Here is a 19,932-nt window from a genome sequence, read left to right as displayed (position 1 = left end):
AGAGAGAATCAAAAGCCAACATGGGGAAAGCAATTACATGTTATTGATGACATTTCAAAGAACAGAGAGAAAAAAATACAATTTTAATTTGTATCTTTAAATATAAAAGCCCTAAAACACAGGAAACAACAAGAAAAACAGCTGATCTATAAAATAGACCGATTCTACATTTGCACTCAGGTGAGAATAGTTACACCGGGCCCCCGCTCCATAAAAACGTGTTGCACGCAAGGTTGCATGCACGTCCGCATTATTTTTTTTTCTGCCATGAGTGCTCGACCTAGACCCATCTGACCATGTTGTGATTGGCTATTACTCATTGCTTCAACACATCCTTGTGATTGGATGCTAGCTGGGAGCGCAAGTCTCACACAACTGCGCTACTAGCACGTGTCTAATTATTGTAGTTGGGAGTAATTCAAGGATGAAGTCATGGTTGATAGATGGGTTAAACAAAGGAATTTGACACAGGAGATTGATGTTGGACTCCTGCCTGAAGCCAAAAGTCAATGCTGACCTATATTTTTTAGACTTAGTTGAGTTATTATTTTTAGGTTGTTTTTGTTTTTTGTTTTGTTTTTTTGTAATTTGATTATTTTCAGTTTTCAGTCGCATTTTGGTGACGTTTAGGCACAAAACTACTTGGTTAAGTTATTAGTTATCAGGCCATTAGTTTCTCAAAGGACACTGATTGGTTCAACCATTGTGTTCGGCCACCACTGATAGGTTGAAGTCTAGAAAAATGGATTTTAAAAGTTCGCATAATCACATGATCGTGCAAATCCAGGTGCTTCGCAGGGTGGGCAACTTTTCAAATTGCAGCACTTTCTTTACCTGTGGGGACAGATGCATCAGAATCAGAATCTGCTGCCTGCTTATTGTGCGTGTTTCAGTTTGTGAATGAGCCTGTGTCAATAGGTGCCAGGCAACCAAAATCACATCTCTGTTACAGTGCACAGCCCTAACAACTGAACGAACAAGGTTCACTTTCACTGTCAGCACTTTGCACAGTTCCAACACAATGAAAATACAACAAAGAACAAAAGTGGCCTGCTTAAATAGAAAAGAGACAGAGAGAGAGAGAGAGAAAGAGAGAGATATTGGTATTTGTAACAATCCTGTGAAAAAGAGTGGTCAAGCAGTTCAAGCAGTCTATTCATTCAGCATTTTTTAAAAAATAATGTATTATTATTGCCTTGGGCTTGTTGTATTTGAGTTTGTGCAATCTGGAATTTACTTTGTTTAACAAACAAAACATTTCAAAAAGATTCCTATTTTCACAAATGGCCCCCTGCATACATAACTATCCATCAGTACAGGGCTCCATTGTTGGTCGAGCTCCATTGTGTTGCCTCTAAAGCCATTTGAAGTAAGTAACTCTAGCTCATAATTGCCCAACATATATCATCGCCGTTTTACTCAGGTAATTATTTTCTATAGACAAAGCCCTTTGTGTTTGTATTGTTTCCACCTATAGATCTTCATTAGGAGTTTGAGCATTTGGACATAAATTGTCTCCTATCTGAGTAATGAGCACCTGGAACAATTAGAGCCATGCATACTTTTTATAAAATTACATGTAACAGAAGAAAATGATAACTACAATATGAGCCTATGGGATAATAACAAGTTTTTAAACTTCCCCTGCTATTTGGAACAGCTGTGTGTCACAATAATTGATATGATTTATAGTTGGCTCCAAACATAGAGCTGAAAACTGCCCCTGCCACATGGTTAGCTTCATAACTACTTGTTTATTCAGCTTAATTCTCATTCCAACAACCCTGCAAGCTTCCTAATTCTTTAGCAACACAGATTGATATCGTGTGTGAAGCAAAGTGCCACCTTAGATTTGGATCATTATATTGCTGCCGTATTGTGGGCATTCAAACTCAAACATGTACATAAACACTTTGAGAATGCCTGATGATATTGTACAAATTGCCCTTCTCACAACATTAACCAGCTAAATTCCCATGCTGTACTAGGATGCCAACTTGGGGAACAAAACAAACCTAGCCTCAGCATTTTCCCAGGCTAATGCTGTTTTTGTGTCCAGAGAAATGCTGATGAAAATGAGATTTTTCTCCCCTCCCTGCCCAGGGTGTAACCCCCTCTCCCCACTGTGAAGGTCATGAGCTTATTCATTTTTAGTCTGGCTGATAGGGATGAATGGCCCTACCTGTGCTGCCTTCTGAGCCAGGCCCGGCTTCTGCGGGGGTCCTGGCCCCTTGGCCACCCTGCCGGTCACAGTCGGGGAGATTGATAGCCCCGGCTACTGAAGTGTGTTTGAGGAAGCAGCTCTTGATCTTGTCCGGCTCTCTGCTGGTCTTTCCCACTGACAGGCTGGGCCTCAGCAGAGCTCCTAATTGAACGGTTAAGACTCACAGGGCTGTGTGATACATCACTGTTGATACAGACAGGCCCCGAGACTCGCTCCCCTTCTCCCTGCACTGCTGTCTGGAGGCGCTAATGAAAATCTGTGGCCACTTTAGAGCACTGTCTCTCTCATAATTATTCATTGCCATGCCTTGGTCACTTCACAAACTGAGCAATGTTTCTGACGACAAAGGATGTTTTAATTCAATCTTCTGTAAAATGGGGAATGTATAATGCAAGGACGCAACCAATTCAATTCAGAAGCAGGAGGAAGAAAAGGGGAGCCTTGAAACATTTTTTTTCCCATGACGCACTTTCATTACTTTTCTAGTGAACATCAAAAGAATATCTTATCCAAGGCTCTTTGATTGCTCTAGGGGGTTATTTGTAGGTTTCAAGAGTTTCGCAGGATGTTTCAAAAAGCGTTTTGCTTTTGCATGTCCTCATGTCTTCGGACCGTCAATGTCAAATTTCACAACTTGTTAACATTTTTTATTTTCCCATTTTTCGACTGGCTAACATTACTCACCAAATATTTTTGAGGTAAAGGAGGAAAACATTTGGTAAATGTGAAATTTATGTCTGTGTGAAGTTGTTTACCACTTCAGAGTTCTCCACACTCGGTAAGTGCTACTTGAAGGAAGACACTGTATTATCAGGTGGTGCCCTAGGATCACAGCAGGGGGCCCTGCATTTCAGCAACACCATTGAGAGACCATCTCACGCAGAGAAACCATTTCCAGCCCACGCTAGGCAGCAGAGATAAGTAAGCCTTAAACAACTACTCCTGTGCAGTCTGAGTTGTACTTTATGTCTCTGTGGAAAAAAAAACTTGCTGGATCTTTTCAGTCTTCTTGCTTTGGGTTAAGACTATCACAGACAGTTAACAGTTTGTTAACTTGATGACAATTACTTTGCTCAATCAACAATTACTCTGGTTATTGTTTTAAAACTATCTGGAGTTGATTGAGGCAGAGTAATACCATTTCTCCACTAAAATGAGGTTGTATATGTGACGGGTGAGAAGACCTGGAGAATTGTGGGGGACTGAGTTCAGCTCAGAGTTCAGTTTAAATCCCTCAAACTCATCTGTGGATCCCAACATATCCCAAGTATGCAGACTTTTAAAATGCAGGGAAGCCCACCAAAGATAGCTGAGTGACTCGCCTGTAGACGAGTATGCCTTTCTTTTCTTTTCTCTTCTTTTTGCATGTTGGTTGTGTTTGACATCCAGTTCCAATGTATTGGTGAATATTAGTGTGTCCACCCAGATGTCACGTTTCAATCAATGCATTCTGAGCTGGAGCCGATACATACCTGTGACTTCTGCCTGGAATGAATGCCGATTTTACCTTTCCGTCTAAAGACCAAAGGCAGATGTTAGTGGGTGAAAAGGGCCGTCCACACCAAGAACAATAACTCCAACAATAACAATAATGACATTGACGTGAGCATGCACACTGATGAACGATAATGTTCTGTTAACAGTAGCACCAAGTACACATTGCAAAACAAAAAGAAAACCAGAAGGATACGGGTTCATGTAATACTTTAAAGATGAGACGAGTAGGAGAATGCAACGCTCACTCTGTAACGAGAGTTGTCACGTTTTAAAGACAACTCAATTCAGATGGATTTTGATAGGCTGTCAGTGTTTCTATCATTGATCAAATTGCTTCGAAAGTAATCCCAAAGAGATTGTTTCGCCACTGTCGTCGTCATTATAGTTGTGGTGTTTCATGTTTATGCAAAAATGGACCCAAACATAAGACGCAAACAGGGGCAGGCAGATACAGGAACAAAAAGCTAGCTTTAATGCTGGTAACCAAAGTCCAAAATCTAAAAAAGCAAGCAACAAAAAGGCAACAAGAAGAATCCAAAACTATTAAACAAAAAAGGAGAACAAACCACAAAGCCATGTGGAACAAATCAGGAAGACGGGGAACAGACAAGCACCAGGAAATAGACGCGGGATAACAGGACTGACATGGGGAAACAGACAAACCAACAAACAGTGAGGGAACAACACAGTGTAAATACACAGGTGGACACAGAAAAAGGGCGGGAAAACAGACAAAGAGAGGAAGTGGAAAGGGGTTAGGGTTAGGGTAAACCTGGTATGGACAACACCAACCACTTTTTTTTTTTGTCTGATGTGAAAGGGTGTAAGAGGTGCACATGCAAGTTTTCCACACAACGCTTGTTTCTAATGCAGCGGAGATGATTTGATAGTCTCCATGGTAGAAGAACAGTCTGTACCCCGCTGTGTTCCTCATCTCCACCCCATGGCCTCTGCTGTCCCGTTGGCTCTCAGCCTCCTTAAAAATGGCTGTACATGATGTCCATGCTGGGTCCAAACACCTGCTCAGACTCCGTCCTCTGCCAACTCTACATCTCCATCTATAAGTTGTCTCCATCTGCGCTCCAGTACCACGTGGGAGTAGTCTCATCTGTTTGTTTTTACTTTGCCATTCTGTTGCACTGAGTGCTATTAAACACAGGGGAATCAGCGTTAATCAGGGATGAGCCCTCGCTTAAACACTCGTTTATAACAGTGGAGAGTAGGGAGGAGCTGCACAATTATGTGCACCCACACCAAGGTTGGTTATTTGCATTTAGCCTCCTGGTTAATTTGTGAAAGACCAGGTCTGTTTTGACGCAAATAAGAATGAAGCCAGTGTTTGGCAACATGAAAAAGATTAGGAATAGAATTGCCTAAGTTGCCAAGTAAAATAATTTGTCGCTGCAGTGAAAGTTAAACTGTTTTTCCAGCATTTCCCCTCTCATTGTGAAACGTCCTGCAAACCTTTACATATTTGCAGAAAATCCTGTTCAATTTTCACCTCTTACTTTTAAATGAATGGGGGTAAGGAGGATGTGTGTTTAGATAGAGTCTGCTTACATTTAATTAACACATTTTCATGAAAGGTAATTTTAAAGTATGTTTTTTAAAATCTGTGCATTCAGAAAGTTCTTATTATGTGTAATACAAGATTAAGCATCTTTGTGAGAACATTTTTATTTTCATTATTTTAAACAGGACAAGAAACACTACTCAATTATCCAAGTGCTCCTGTGCAAATCTGTACTACCCATAAAAATCCTTTGTAAAGAATACCATTACTGCCAGACTTTGAGGTTCATGAATCGCACACAAAAAGATTTGACCCTCTTACGTGAGCATGTTTGGTGTAATAAGAGTCATAAAAGTTGTATAGTTTAAACAAATCTGCCTTTTCATTCATCTTTTCTTTTCACCTTACAAAGAATCAAATAATGGTTAGAGTGATTTACGTAAGATAATGCCATTCCCTTTTGCTGGCATTGTTCAGCAAAGTCAAAAATGGCTTTGAAAAGTGCAATCTACACGATAAAAGACCTTTTTCCCCAGTGTACTTTTTAATTTGTCAAGAAACCATTTACGGTGATAGACAAGAAGATTTAATGACCAGACTTACTAAGGTTGGGGCTTGGCACCACTCACATAAAGTCTCTACGAATATTCTTATTCACTTTAAACATTCGGGTCTGGTTTTGGTGCGAGCTCTGGCCCCTCATTGGTCAAATTTTAGCTTGGTTAAGCTTACAAAATAGCAAGAGTCTCCATCGTCTGGGCATTATGAAAGCAATGGTGTCTCTGGTCTCTTCATTCAGGAAGAATTGATTCTTTATATCCATGTATGTATACATAAACTGTGTAGTTGAGGAACGAAAGAAGCAGAGAAAGAAGGATGTTACAAGTCCACCTCATTTTGTCAGACGCTATTGTTAGTCTGCTGACTAGATTAGCTCCATCAGCTTACGTTATCTCCAGTTGCACTTAAAGGAGCCAGTATATTTTACCTCGCCCATTCTTGTCTAAAAGAGCCTTGACAATTTATTAACAAAGATCCATCAGCTATAATTGCTATTCATTCCATCTATAGCTTCATGCATGTCTACAGGGCAAATGGCCTCACTGAGGTCCGACCCTTTATGATATCTGTTTTTATTTTTTCTACAGCTGAGATTGAGCAGATCTGTCTCTGTGGGTCAAAGAAGGAAAAGGAAAATGTTTGCAAGGTTTGATGTTTCTAATTAATGCTATTGTTGCCTCAAGGCTCGAATAGAAAGCCACTTCACCTCACCATCTCAGATAACACTGGTCTGGTTTGTCACCCACAATAGCCAGCAGTCATGTGACCTATAGGGTTTATAAATTGTCTGCAGCAAGACGACTGAAAAGCCTTGGTCTGAGGCCTATTGAATTTGCTTTCTTTTGTCAGTCAGAGAAAACGGGGGTAGATTGAGTTTGTGGTGTGCAGGAAGGTTATAGGAGGACCACAATAAAAGTCTTTTTATCACAGGCAGTTGGAAGTAGAATGGCGAATTGTGTACTATGATATTGGCTCCACAAAAGGCAAATTGTGTTCTTCTCAAGGACACGTCTTCAAACAACTGCTGCTGGAAAGGAGACAGACGCAGAGTGAGAGAGACTTTGCATTTATAGCCCTTTCATTTTTATTATTTCCCTCATCTACATCACTACATCTATCTATTCCCCGAACACGAAGGGATGGAGACTTTGAGAACAGATGTGCGCAAACGATACTCTGGTGACATCCATGTAAACTTCTTACTGTCGAGCTGCCTCTTCAGCTCCTCGCAAACAATTATCATCGAGGTTGTTTATAACCTCAACTCTTAAGCCTCAGGAGAAAGATAAATAGCTGTAGTTTAGTCAGACTTGGCGAGATCCTTTTTTTCTGCTGTTTTTAAATCTGAACTGAAATGCTTCTCAAGGTCTTTAAATGTTTCTATTCTTCGTGGTTAATTATTCATGGTCTATCTGCTGTAATTTTTGTCACAGATTTTCTCCATCCTTTTGCTGAATTATACATGTCCCATTCCCCTTGCTAGGCGTCCAGGAAGCACTCATTCAGTCTGCTTGTATAACCCTAACTCAAGAACATTTGTGCGTCTCCTCTTCAACTAAAGGACAAGAATGTCAGGAAGGCTGCGATTTATATCCTGTATTTCCCCACCTAGATAGCTACATCATAGATCTCATATATCTCCAAAGTAGGTGGCTCAGAAATCGCAGCGACCATTTCACAAAGTCAAGCGCTTCACTTTGATTTACACTCTAGGTAACACCCTGAGTTCAGTGCGACACATGCAGGTTTTTGGCGACAAATGACGCCGCCGCACGGGCCATCTGGGGAGTGTTGAAGTTGAAGGATCACCTTGGTAACCTCCCACTGCTCCTGTAGAGATTGCGTCCCTGTCGGTAAATGAGGGCTTGTGTTCTTCCCATTTGTGAGCCCTAACCACAGGCGTTTTCCCCAGGAAACTGAACACAAAAGACGAAGCCTGGTCTGATAGTAGAGATGGATGTGTGTGTATGTGTATGTGTTAAGACAGATGAGGAAGCAGGGGGTCAGTGTACCTGTCACTCTGACCCCAATCACCGCACAGCATATTGGTGGAAACGAAATGAAAGATTGATTTAACCAGTTCCACCTCCGCTGCCTCTGCTCTTTCCATCAACTGGCTGTCCATTTGTTTTCATCCGGTTGGTGGACTCACGCTTCCCTTCACCTCTTGCCCCTGAGGAACACTTTGTAGGTTTGTTCTCTTAATCCCTCTAAACGGTCAGCGATAGAAAAGACTACCTGCTGACATTTTATATCCTGTTTTTTATTGAGTTATTTATTCCACTTTCATTTTTTTAAATCAAAATTTTTGATATTGCGATTGATAGATGCAACTTTTTCTGACTTGTAGCTGCAGTTGATGTGTCTTGGAAGCAGAGAAGCAATATCACCTGAAATACTTTACTAATGCACTCTACAGCACAATATATACTTCCTCTCTCACACCACAACTGTCATGATAAATAAACAACAATCCCCTTTTAGCTGTAGTGGGTTTTACACTACAGCACCATCTAGTGTGTTGCAAAACATGATTACAGTAAGTAACCATTATCAATTCATGAAGTGACTGATTCTATGCAAGAATACTGTATCCATGGATTATTAGGAAGGCTTTTGAATAGATTCATGGTATGAGTAGTACAGTATAAACAGCTTTTTGTCTGTGTTAACTCCTAGAACCTGATGGGGTTAGGGTTAAAACATAAAGTTTTAACTTGTATATAGTTTGCAGAAAACTGCTTTGCCAACATTTTTGCTCCCAACTGGGCCAGGATAAACATGTTTAACTCATTCAGAGATGATGCCAAAACAGCACCCTTTCTATCTTTAGAAATTGTCTCACAATCGTCAGTTGTTGTCTGTGCATCTATGGCTGAAGTGCAAATAGGAACGGGTCGCAACTAATGCAACATGACTTTCTTCACTGCAGATTTGCCAAAACGTTCATCATCTTTATAAGAAAAAGGAATGAAGCAAAATTACCTAGAAGTTCAAAGTGTTCAGCTGTCAGCACAGTAAGCTTCTCCAGAAGTGCTTGTCGCACGGTCGAATAGCTTCAGAAACATCCTCCACCGCACCTCCCTGACATCGGATTAGGGGGTGCCAGTGTCCGACCATTTCTGTAAACCGACAATCCAACATTTACACTCACTTCACGCTGTGATTGGCAGCTGTTTGGAAGTGAGGAAGCAAGCAGGGTTTGAAGGTCTTTCTCTAGTTCCCTTTTTTCATTATTGACAAAACTATTTCTCACCTTTCATCTGAACAACTGAAAATGTGAACCATTATCTCCATATCTGAAGATATCGTGTCTGCCTGATGGCACCTCTCCTTCGAGTGTGACCATTCAGAAGAGCCATAAATAGTTTTGATTTGTGACATAGTCTTATGAACTGGATCTATTGGAGCACAAATCGACCCTTAAATGTCGTAAAGTACCAGCCATAAAATTGCACAGTTGAGCTTGCTGACTATTTCAGGTCAGCGTATAGTCGGGTGGTCGATAATGAACAGAGACAAGCACTGACTTGGTATGACTTGACTTGTCTTGAGTCTTTTTCATGCATCATCCTCCTGTACTAGTAGGGCGTATCTCACTTTCCCTCTCACGCTTTTCGCCTTCCCTTTTTATTCAGTGCTGTGAGAAGGAAGGCATTCACCCATTCATCTCCACACCTACAGCTTCGGGGGCTTCATCAGACAAGGTGGCAGCCCAGCTCGGCCCAGCGCCGGGGCTCATTCTGTGGTTTCAATTCGATCCAGCGTGTTGTAGGCCCCTCCACGCCTCATCCTCACCCATCATGGCAGTCTCATTTATCACGAGGCCTATAAAGGAGGGCTTGATAGAGTGAGGAGCGACCAGCACCATTCAATAAATCCTTGTGATTATCCACGCCTCCAAGGTATATGAGCAAAGTGTCTGTGTGTGTGTGTCCTGACCGTGTGGGCATTTGTCTCTGACTTTGTAATGGGTGTAGAGGGCGATGTTAGAACACAAGAGGTCCATGTACAGTGCCTTTAAAGTGCTATCAATTATAACATGTGTACACACGTCAAACCTCAAGGCCTACTTCGACTTGTTGCATTTGATGGCAAAACCTTGGCCCCTCTACCCTCCCTCTTCCTCTGTCTTAGCTTTCTTTCGCCAATCCACCCACCCACCCACACATTGACTCCCTCCATCTCTCCCTCTTAACCCCCTCCCTCCCTTTCTTCCTCCAGAGGATTGCATAGAGGAGCACTCTAGGAGGGTGATGGAGCTTTGATTGTCGGTTATCAAAAGCTATCATTACAGCTCGCTTCTGCGGGATATGAAAATGATTTCCTAAGTGTAAAACCCATGTCATTACCTCAATGGCCTCACTGCTATCACTGAGATGTAATAGAAAGAGGCAAACAAATGTGCTCGCCTCCCAGCCCGCCCAGCTCAAACAGAACAGAGTGAATAACACACAGCAATGGAGAGATAAGTGATGGCAATACCAGGCCTCACTGCCTTGAATGGAACACTTTACATGAAAACAGCCCTATGACCAGGATTTAATCTTCGCCGTTGTTGTCATGTTGTTTTGGTACTGTCTACAATGAGTGTGTGACTAGCCCTAGCTGACATTCTCCAGCAAGGTATCCGACAGTCTGCATGCCGTCTTGTGAAAGTCGAGGCATTTCTCTTTCTTTTTTTCATCTCCAAACAACAAGGCTCCCCCCCCTCCTCCTCCTCCTCCTCCTCCTCCTCAACCTGAGCGCCGTTTCATCCTGATGAGATAGCAACCAGGCTCAGGAGCCACATTGACTTGACGGTGGTTTCTAATCATTGGGGAAGTAGTCTTTTCTCTCCCCTCCTGCCCCCTCCCCCCCCACCTGGTTCTGTTTGCTGAGCAGGGAGATGGAAGTCTATGCCAGCACCAGGCTTTTCTGCTCTTAATCGATGTGGATCTGATAAAGATCCCGGCTTTTCTGAAAGACTTGTGCGCCGCAAAGCCCGAGGAAGATCTGATAAGTAAATCGTTCTTCTGTACATATAGCCAGTAAGGTGCTGAGGAACCACATCTGTGCTGCTGCACAGGCATGTGGACACTCCTTCCCTCATAAACATGCTAGAAAACACACATTGTCCTCCCCCTCCTCATACACCCGCACACCACACCACACACTTGTCTCGCAGTAAAGTGGCTGTGCTCCGGACATGCCCAATTTGTTTCCTTTCATCCAGGACTAATGTCTCGCTCTACCCAGGGGCTAAGTGCACCATTTGAAACCCCCTCTAGGACAGACGCCTGTAACATGCGGTTATTTGTTGTTTTTGTTTCATGTTTTGGGAAATCGTGTTATCACTTCAGCTGCAGTGAGCGCGTACGCAGCGCCCCATTCAAATTAACAAGAGGCAATAATGTGCTGATAATTTCTAAAAACATTATTTAAATGTCACACTGTAATGACAAAAAAAATCACTAATAGTTCTGTGCAAATGTCAAATTCAAATTATTCAATTACATCGGCGAGTGTGGGGCAGGTGATAATTTGTCCACCGCTTGGAATACCAATCTGGCTCCTTGCTGGAGCTCATTCTGTGTGCCCTGGCATAAGATAGACCTCAGCAATTTCCTGCTCCAAGGGATGCTTTCATAGCCATTATTATAACTCTATTCCACTAGAAATATCTGCCATACTGGAGAGATATTAGAGTCATATTTTTCAGTACTTTCACCCCAATGTCGCCCTCAGTGTGTGATATCTTGTGAGAATTGTAAAAAAAAAAAAAAAAAAAAAGTGGTATGGATTTCAAGAGCTAGCCCTGTTATTCCTTGTTGTGATTTGTGCTTGGGCTTTTGATACTGAGCCTCTTACTGCTCAGTCAATAAAACTAAACTAGCAGTCACAGTAGACTGGGGTAATAGGCTCATCTCATCAGTTGTCGTTCATGGGCCTCTGGGCCTGTTTTGAAAATGGCTGCATAGCCACCATCTATGCACGGATGGATTTGTAAAGGATATCTGCCATTCAGCGCGAATCTGTTCATTTCAGATGAAGTGTGGAAGAAGGGTACACTGTGTCTTTTTTATTTTTCCTCTTTCCTCTTTTCTTCAAAGTCAATCATGACCAGGCTTTGAAATGGATGAGGCACCTTGTTGTTCATGAAAAAAGATGATGTCATTCTGAGTCATGGGGTACAAGTTGTGATTGGGCGTCCGCAACAGATCATCACATTTAACAGCCTCCCTCAGACAGCTGGCATTCGCACTGCAGGGAGCCAATGGGGCAACAAACAATTAGCCTTTTTCTCAACAAAACTCCAGGAAGGGGCTATAGAATACTCATAAGAGCTGTTTGCTCAATGGCCAATGTTTCTTTATGCACCTCACTATCACTGTTGGCACACTAGCAAAAATATCTGTGTAATGTTCTTACCACTTGCCAAAAAGCTGAATTTAAATGTATATAATTGATTTCTCTTATTGAATTTTTTGCTTTTTCTTTATTCGGGCTATTTCCCTCTGCAATTTTCCACAAGTGATCCCCATTCTTGTTGGCATCTCTCCATTGGCCAGAATTAGGCTGCAGCGGACATTATCTGTGATGTTCCACAAAGATGGGAGTGTGACATTTTCCTTGAACGCTCCAGAAATGAGACTTCCTCCGAGCCGCTCGTGCACGTCTGCTTGAGATTCACACTTTGGTGCATTTGTCACTTTGAGAGCATCTGGTTTAATTTGATTTCTGTGCCTGGCCACCCTGCAATTCTCTGTGCTTTTAGTGTAACCGTTGCCTACTGAGTGCGGCCAACAGATAGTTCCGCAAATAAAGGGGTTTAAACTTCTATTTTCTGGATGGCTTTCCCGACATTGCAACCTATTTGAGGAGGCCTGTTTTCCTTCACCATTTCGTCCCAGTTCTGTGTTAAAATCTCTTAAAATGGCAGATGACTTTGAGAATTATTAGTTCTCTAGCAAAGTAAAGTTGGCCTACCCCATTGTCTGTTATGCTGAATATTTTCTCTACAGCTAATCCTTTTGAAGGTATATGTCTTCCATTAAGATTAACATTTCTTTCAAATTTTAACAATCACTGGAGGTCAGAGACCCTTTCTCAAAGCAGCTGCTCCTACACACTATTGCAGAAATGTTCTGCAAATATAAAGTACTTTTAAGCGAGCCTTACATAACTCTGCAAGTCACAGATATATACGGTATATATTTTCTTCACCTGTAGTTTAGATTGTTAGTAAAGATGAGAGAAGATCATACTCTGTCAAGGTTTCCGACTTATAATGACCCCTGTAAAGAGGAAATAATTGCCTTTTTTTTCCTTTTGGAAAGATTTTCTTCCTTTTTACAGACATATTTTTTTCACTTGTAGCCCTTTGTGTATGCATCATGAACTGTATGCTGCACATTGAAATCCCCATCTGTCTTTGAGAGCTCTTCCTTTGCCTCCTCTGGGCCTTTCTAATGCTATTTCATCTGCCTTATTACAGCGCAGGAGAGATCACATCCATTGTTTCTCCTTGTAAGATCTGAAAGTGTTCCGTCTTTCATTCACCTAGCAGGCGCCTTTGTCTTCTCTAACTGGCATTATCCTTTCTCACTTGTACATGTCATATCACATGTCATGACCTAATTTCCTGATTTTTTGAAAAATCTTATGTGGCTTTTCTGTGGCGCTACAAGGAACTTGAGAAGAATTCTTGACTTGAGAATTATTCTTGTACTTTTTTGACGGATTTTTGATAAAACTTGATTAGTCGGACAGTATCTTTTCATTGGGCATCGGAGCAAATATTTCGGTGGGAATCACATTCAGGGTTGCCAACTGTTATTTGCAGATTCTTGCTTTTTTGTCATGTTCCTTTGTGCAGCCTGTAGAAATGAACACCATGCTGGAGCTCCAGTCCAGTCTCCCCACATGCACCTCCAGAATGTTAAACATGGCTGCCGTGGCTGCCTCTGAATTGCTGGACTGTGTCTCCTGGGGAACGGGGAAATTGAGCTCTGGCTCTTCCTAATAGGTGGTAAAGTGTTAAGTTCCAGAGAAATGGACTGCAAATTTAACCTGGAATGGAAATTGATCCCATTACCTTGTGCTTGGACTGCTTTCCTCCCGTAGGTAGGGGAGGCAAGCGAGGGAGAGAGAGCAAGAGGGGAAAATGGACGGGGGAAGCAGAGAGAGAAGATGAGGAGAAGGAGAGAGAGAGAGAGGAAATAGAAATGTGGGAGCCACAGAAAAAAAGAGAAAATAGAGAAGGGAAATGGAAAGAGAGGAGATAGAAAGAAGGAGAGGGAGAGGAGAAAATGGAGAAAGTAGCAAAGAAAAGGCAAGGAGACACAGTGTATGTGATTAGAGGTGATAGGATGGCAGTGGGGGTTGTGTCCTGCCTGGATTGACAGGCTGGCTGACTCTGTATCAGTGTGGTGCTAATAGCTGACCGCCACTGGGTGAGATGGAAAAAGAGAGAGGAAAAGGCAGAGGACAAGGTGGAAGGAGCAGAGGAGCGGCACGCTCTGAAGGGATGATACACCTCCTGCTGAGGGTTTCCACCAACAGACCTGTGGTGTCTTGGTGTGTGCAGCTGCTGTGAGACCGAGTTAGCAACGGTGATGGGATGTGGCAATGCTCAGTATCAGGCCGGGGCTTTGACATTTTTAAATATTTTCTGGAAGTATGAATTCCAAACAGTGGAAATGGTATTTCAATATGAAAAAAAGAATATTGAATGGGTCTCAAGTGTTATGAAAATCTGGTAGTAGATTTTCTTTGACCCAAAGGAACGCTGCCTCCTCTGTGCCCTCGCATAGACCTCAATAATTTCCTTGATTTTATTGAAACTACCTCACACTACCTGCCGTTTCGTATGGCCTAATTGATTATCTTGATGTATGCTCACACTCTTCTCTCTTTCTCTCTGTCAATCCCGCCAGAGCCCATGCACGGCCCACGAAGGCTAGAAGTGGTGGACATCCAATCCAAACAGGTGACAGTGCGCTGGGAGCCTCTGGGTTACAACGTGACCCGCTGCCACAGTTACAACCTGACCGTCCAGTACCGCTCCAGGGTGGGAGGCAAGGAGGAGACCCGGGAGGAAGTGTGCTATGACACCCAGAGCCGAGATCCTCAGCACACCATCCACAACTTGACGCCCTTCACCAACCTCAGTGTGAAGCTGGTGCTTCGCAATCCAGAGGGGGTGATGGAGAGCAAAGAGCTGGAAGTTCAGACTGATGAGGATGGTGAGTGTCATGCAGGGTTTTGTTTGTTTTTTTAGCATTTCTAGCAGTATGTCAGCAATTATTAGATGATTTATGACACATGAAATGTAGTTTTGAGCAGATGTAAGCATCTTTTTTGCGTTTTTAAAAATATTTGTGGGAACTCTGTTTGTGGAGCACTCATTACTGGTCGATTAATAATGAACCATAACATACTCGAAATCATAGAAAAAGACATGTCTTTGGGCATTTTTAATAAATTTATATAAACCGTTTTTATACCACCCCTGAAGGGTTTCTGTTTGTGTTTAAACATTCATTAATGCTCCCTAGGAAAGGCTTTATTACCAATAAGTGGAGGTCTGGCTTTGCATGACTTGACTACAGACCAGAGAGAAGCTGCTGCATTAGAGCCAAAGTAGAGCATTCGTTCAGCAAGCAGACAGCAACAGCAACAAAAAAATAAATAAATAAAAAATAATATATCTATATATATATATATATATATATATATATATATATACATATATACATATATATACATATATACATATATATATACATATTGTTTCTTAACAGTGAAATAACTGAACTAAATCTGTATCTGAATTATAAATTTACCATTTATTAATGATGGTTGTTATGACACGTTCATACGTTCTTTTAAGCCTAGAAATACGTTAAAATACAGTAAGTTGAATAGATTTAAGTCAAAATTGGCCATATTTGTTACTTTTTCTTTTTCGTCTTCTTCTGTCAGAATTTGAGTCCAATTTTCATCTATGTGCTGGCGCTGGTGTTATTTACTAAGTGATTATTGGCCCTGTCAAAATGTAGACACATGCACAGATTTATACTAAAGTATTCAAGATGTTCTCAATGGTTGGGTGGGGGTGGGAGGCATGATCTCAGTATTTCTAAAATCCTGGCTATGGCCCTGCCTACCCACTACACCATCTGGTTGGTTACCCATCACAGGTAAAAGCCTTTCAACACTGAATAATTTTGAATCTGCAAAGTAACTAGTAACTAAAGATATCAAATAAATGTAGCATAGTGATAGTACAAAGTAGCAGAAAGTGGAAACGTCAAAATTGTACTTAAGTACAGTGACTGAGTGAATTCTACACTCCATCACTGGCATTTTGGTTCCAGATATCAGTTACTGGTCTCTTTGACCAATGATGATCTGTAACCGTATCTGCCCTGATAAAAACAACCTGTCGATCCTTAATGATAATGTGTTTTAAACCACTTATTGTAAAAGTGTTTTTTATCATTCATTAACAGTTGCAAGTCGTTTTCCATTTTTGTTCTTTTTTACCTTATAACACCTGGCAGTTTAGAGGATAATTATGAGTCCCGCTCAAGCAGACATGCTTGATCGTTAGAGTTGGAACATTTTGATCTTTAGTGTAGGTGGATAATTCTCGCCTGATCATAAAAAGCTTGTACTCGGGACAAGTTTTGGATTTTCCAAATATTTTCCAGGTGAGCACAGAAGTCACACAGCAAGCCTTTGTGTCGCAGGCTTGTTTCACCTCCTTCAAAGATGAAAGATCTTCTGTGTTGCCTCAGCAGGCACAGGAAATGAACTCTATAGAAGTCTCAAGGAACCCCGGCCGCCAGATAACAAACAGGCTCAGCTGACGAAAAGAGAGTCTTGTCATGTCTGGCTCAGATATCTGTGGTCGGAAACTTGAAAGTGGCAACTGTTTCTCACTCTCTGACTGCTGCGCGTCTGTGGATCTGTGTGTTTAGGGTCTCATGGGAACAAGTGTACAGACAGGGTGTAGCTGTAGTTGCATTCTTGAAGATAAATCTTGGAGAAAAAAAAGACATCTCGACATCATTCTGTTTCGGTTACAGAATGAAAGTAATTCACACGAGGGGTTAAAGGACCAGATCTCTTTGGCAGCATCTCAGTACAAGTAAACATAGCGGAAAGATTAAGATTCCCCCTATTCCCATGGGAATACTAGTTCATCTTTGTTTGCAACACAGTTCTATCTGTGAGAAAAGTGTTCAGTTCTGCTGTAAAACATATATCGGAGTGCGTGTTTTGAGTGACAATGACTTCAGATAATGTCCCAGTTTCCTGTTAAGATGTGTTTGACTTTGGCTCATGGCCGCTTGAGTGTACTGTGGGTCCTTGAAAGCTTTTTATTGATTGTTTTATGCACATCATAAATCAAAACAAAAAGCCTTTCATTCAACTTTTATTGACAACATGCCTATAATATGTATCCATGGAAATGCTACTGTTTACCCTTTTCATAACATTGTTTCTACCTTGAAAATTACCACTCAGTCACCATTTTTGAGTTGCTTGTCTGTCATCATTTCCCACAGTGCCAGGAGCTGTTCCTCTGGAGTCCATTCAAGGCAGCGCCTATGAGGAGAAGATCATCCTGAAGTGGAGAGAGCCCGCGCAGACCTACGGGATCATCACTCAGTACGAGGTAAAACAAAGACCAGGGTCAGAGAAATGTTAAGAGATATTATTTATCACCCGTTTGAGGAGTCGACAGACTTATTTCCAATATCAAGCTGTGTTCTCTCACCCACCTCTCTGTGGATTCTCTGCATTTCTTTGAGGTCTGTTTTTTTCCCGCAGCTGTGATAGTCAGAAGTGTACAGCAATGCCAGAGAAATGTTCAAATCTAATTTTATCATGAATCACTCTTTTTTTCAGTTTATGATTGGGAATCGGGTGCATCTGCTAGTCTGTTGACAGTCTACATGACAAAGGGATACAGTGCTTCATAAAGTGAGATTAACCGTTAAACCAGCCACATTCCAGTAAATCAGGCCAGGGAAACATGTACCCCAAAACCAGGAGTGGAAGTAACTAATTACAGCTACTCAAATTAATGTAATTAGGTCATTTTTTTGGGCAAGTCTGTAATTTTACTCGTACTTTAGTATGCATTACATACTGCAACATTAAATCTACTTAGTTATGCCACTGAAAACATACGGACAAAAAAATACAGAACTCTGCAGCAGGTGCAGGTTTGAAGAGGTTGAATGCCTGCTACAGATAATGCATTAAACATCAACGGTTAAAAAGAAAAAAAAGTACTATACCTGTAGGTATAATACCTGTAGTTTAATTTGTAATTGAGTAATATTTCAGTAATGTAACTGTACTCGTACTCGCTCCACCACTGCCCAAAACAGTTTTTTTTTTGCAACTAATGATTATTTTCATTATCGATTAATCTGGTGATTATTTTCATGATTAATTGTTTAGTCTTTAAGATTGTAAAAGATGCTCATCACAATTTCCCAGAACAATTTCAAACTGCTTCTTTTGTCCAACCAACAGTCCAAAACCTAAAGACTTCATTTACCAACATAAACAACAAAGAAAAGCAACAAATCCTCACATTTAAGAAGGAGGAACCAGCAAATGTTAAAATGATTGAAATTATCGATTAATTAAATAGTTGACGATCAATTTTCTTTCAGTCGACGGATCGATTAATCGACCAATTGTTGCAGCTGTATTTCAGATCAACTTCAACCTGGTCAAGTTAGTTTTCAGAGTGTTAAGTGTTCCGATCTTTCTACCAGACTCGAATGGACTCATTCCTTCCTGTGCAGCCTTTCAAAATTAAACATAAACTATCTCTGGACACAGATAAATTACTCTGGTTGGCTCCTTTTTAAGTTTTATAATCTCATTCTATCTTGGACATGTTAGCTAACTTTTAGCCCTCCTGATAAAGGTAAAAAACTGTTTTGTTGACTCTATTTGAACCCAACTTGACTTGACTATGAGGGAAGCAAACTGAGCTGACAGCAGCATTCAGCAGGATGTGTTTAATTAGTTCTTATGCCGGCTTAACTCTAAATTATAATTGTGGAACAGCTTAAAACTGAATCCATTTGTTAGGTTCACTCAAGCCAAGATTGTTGCAATACGCTCAGCTACTTTTCGCCTCCTTTATGAAGTATTGCTCAAGTGTGTTTCACTGTTGTACATCATTTTACCTGGATATAATCAACTGCAAACTACTGCCGTCTTCTGTCCTTCAACACGTGCGTGACCTCTAAAGACAACACAATCTCTGAAGAACACCTCGAACACATCACGATTCAGCACCGAACAAATGTTGACATAAGACTCCGCACAGCCTCTGCTAGCCTCGTCCAGGAGCTGCATCGAGTCTTGAATAATAGAAACAGTCTCCACACACACACACACACACACACACACACACACACACACACACACACATACACACGATATATGTTCACATTGATCTAAACCAGCTTAAGATGGAAGTAATCCTGCAGCCTTTCCACAGATTGATTCTCCTCTGTTGATTCTCCCTCTTGTCACCGTTTGCTCACGCTTGATATTTTGACTAGGTTAGCAATCATTGACACGGCTGTTTCTCATACGAGCAGAGCAGATTGAATAGTAAAAGCGATGCAATCAGGGTCGTTGTATAGGTTGCTCAATCCGCTGCCAGGTGACTGAGGCGAATGAAATATGAAATAGATATTCCCGCAGTGGCACGGAGACATTTCAATCAAAGCCGGAAAGTCCTAAAGAATCACAGCAAGGCCCTGTTTATTCAAGTGTGTGTAGTGCAGTGTTGTGTCCTGTGCACTTAAAGGTGCTGGCAGAGTGCAGGAAAACAATGTCCATAAAAACGGTAGCTTTACCGCACACTTAATCACTTTTAGAGCAACATGTTTCAGTTGTTTATCCTTTTAAAAATTCATGCTACAAGTAAAAGCATTCAGCAAATGGTGTGGTTTGCATCGCCGCTCTTTCAGGTTCACTCACAGTTATGTTGAAGCAACTTACAAAGCACCTACCCTGGGCTATTATAGTCACATACTGCAGCAATTACTTCTCTCTGTCTCTGTCTGGAAAGCCTTAACAGTATAGTAATGTGGTTCAGAATCATTAG

General features: G+C 41.4%; 1 protein-coding gene across 6 annotated transcripts in view; it reads left to right on the top strand.

The window, feature by feature from the left end:
* LOC141017155 (receptor-type tyrosine-protein phosphatase mu-like) overlaps nt 1-19,932 on the top strand; it is a 176,297-nt gene that overhangs the window by 70,107 nt on the left and 86,258 nt on the right. For all 6 annotated transcript variants that reach the window (XM_073491785.1, XM_073491784.1, XM_073491783.1 and 3 more), the window contains exons 8-9: nt 14,714-15,022; nt 17,354-17,463. In XM_073491785.1, the coding sequence (XP_073347886.1) occupies nt 14,714-15,022; nt 17,354-17,463 (419 nt within the window). The remainder of the gene's footprint in view (nt 1-14,713; nt 15,023-17,353; nt 17,464-19,932) is intronic.

This window comes from Pagrus major, chromosome 21 (assembly GCF_040436345.1).
Source record: "Pagrus major chromosome 21, Pma_NU_1.0".
In the NCBI taxonomy this organism is placed as follows: Eukaryota; Metazoa; Chordata; class Actinopteri; order Spariformes; family Sparidae; genus Pagrus; species Pagrus major.
The sequence above is the reverse complement of the archived record's forward strand: the minus strand, read 5'-3'. Positions and strand labels throughout refer to the sequence as shown.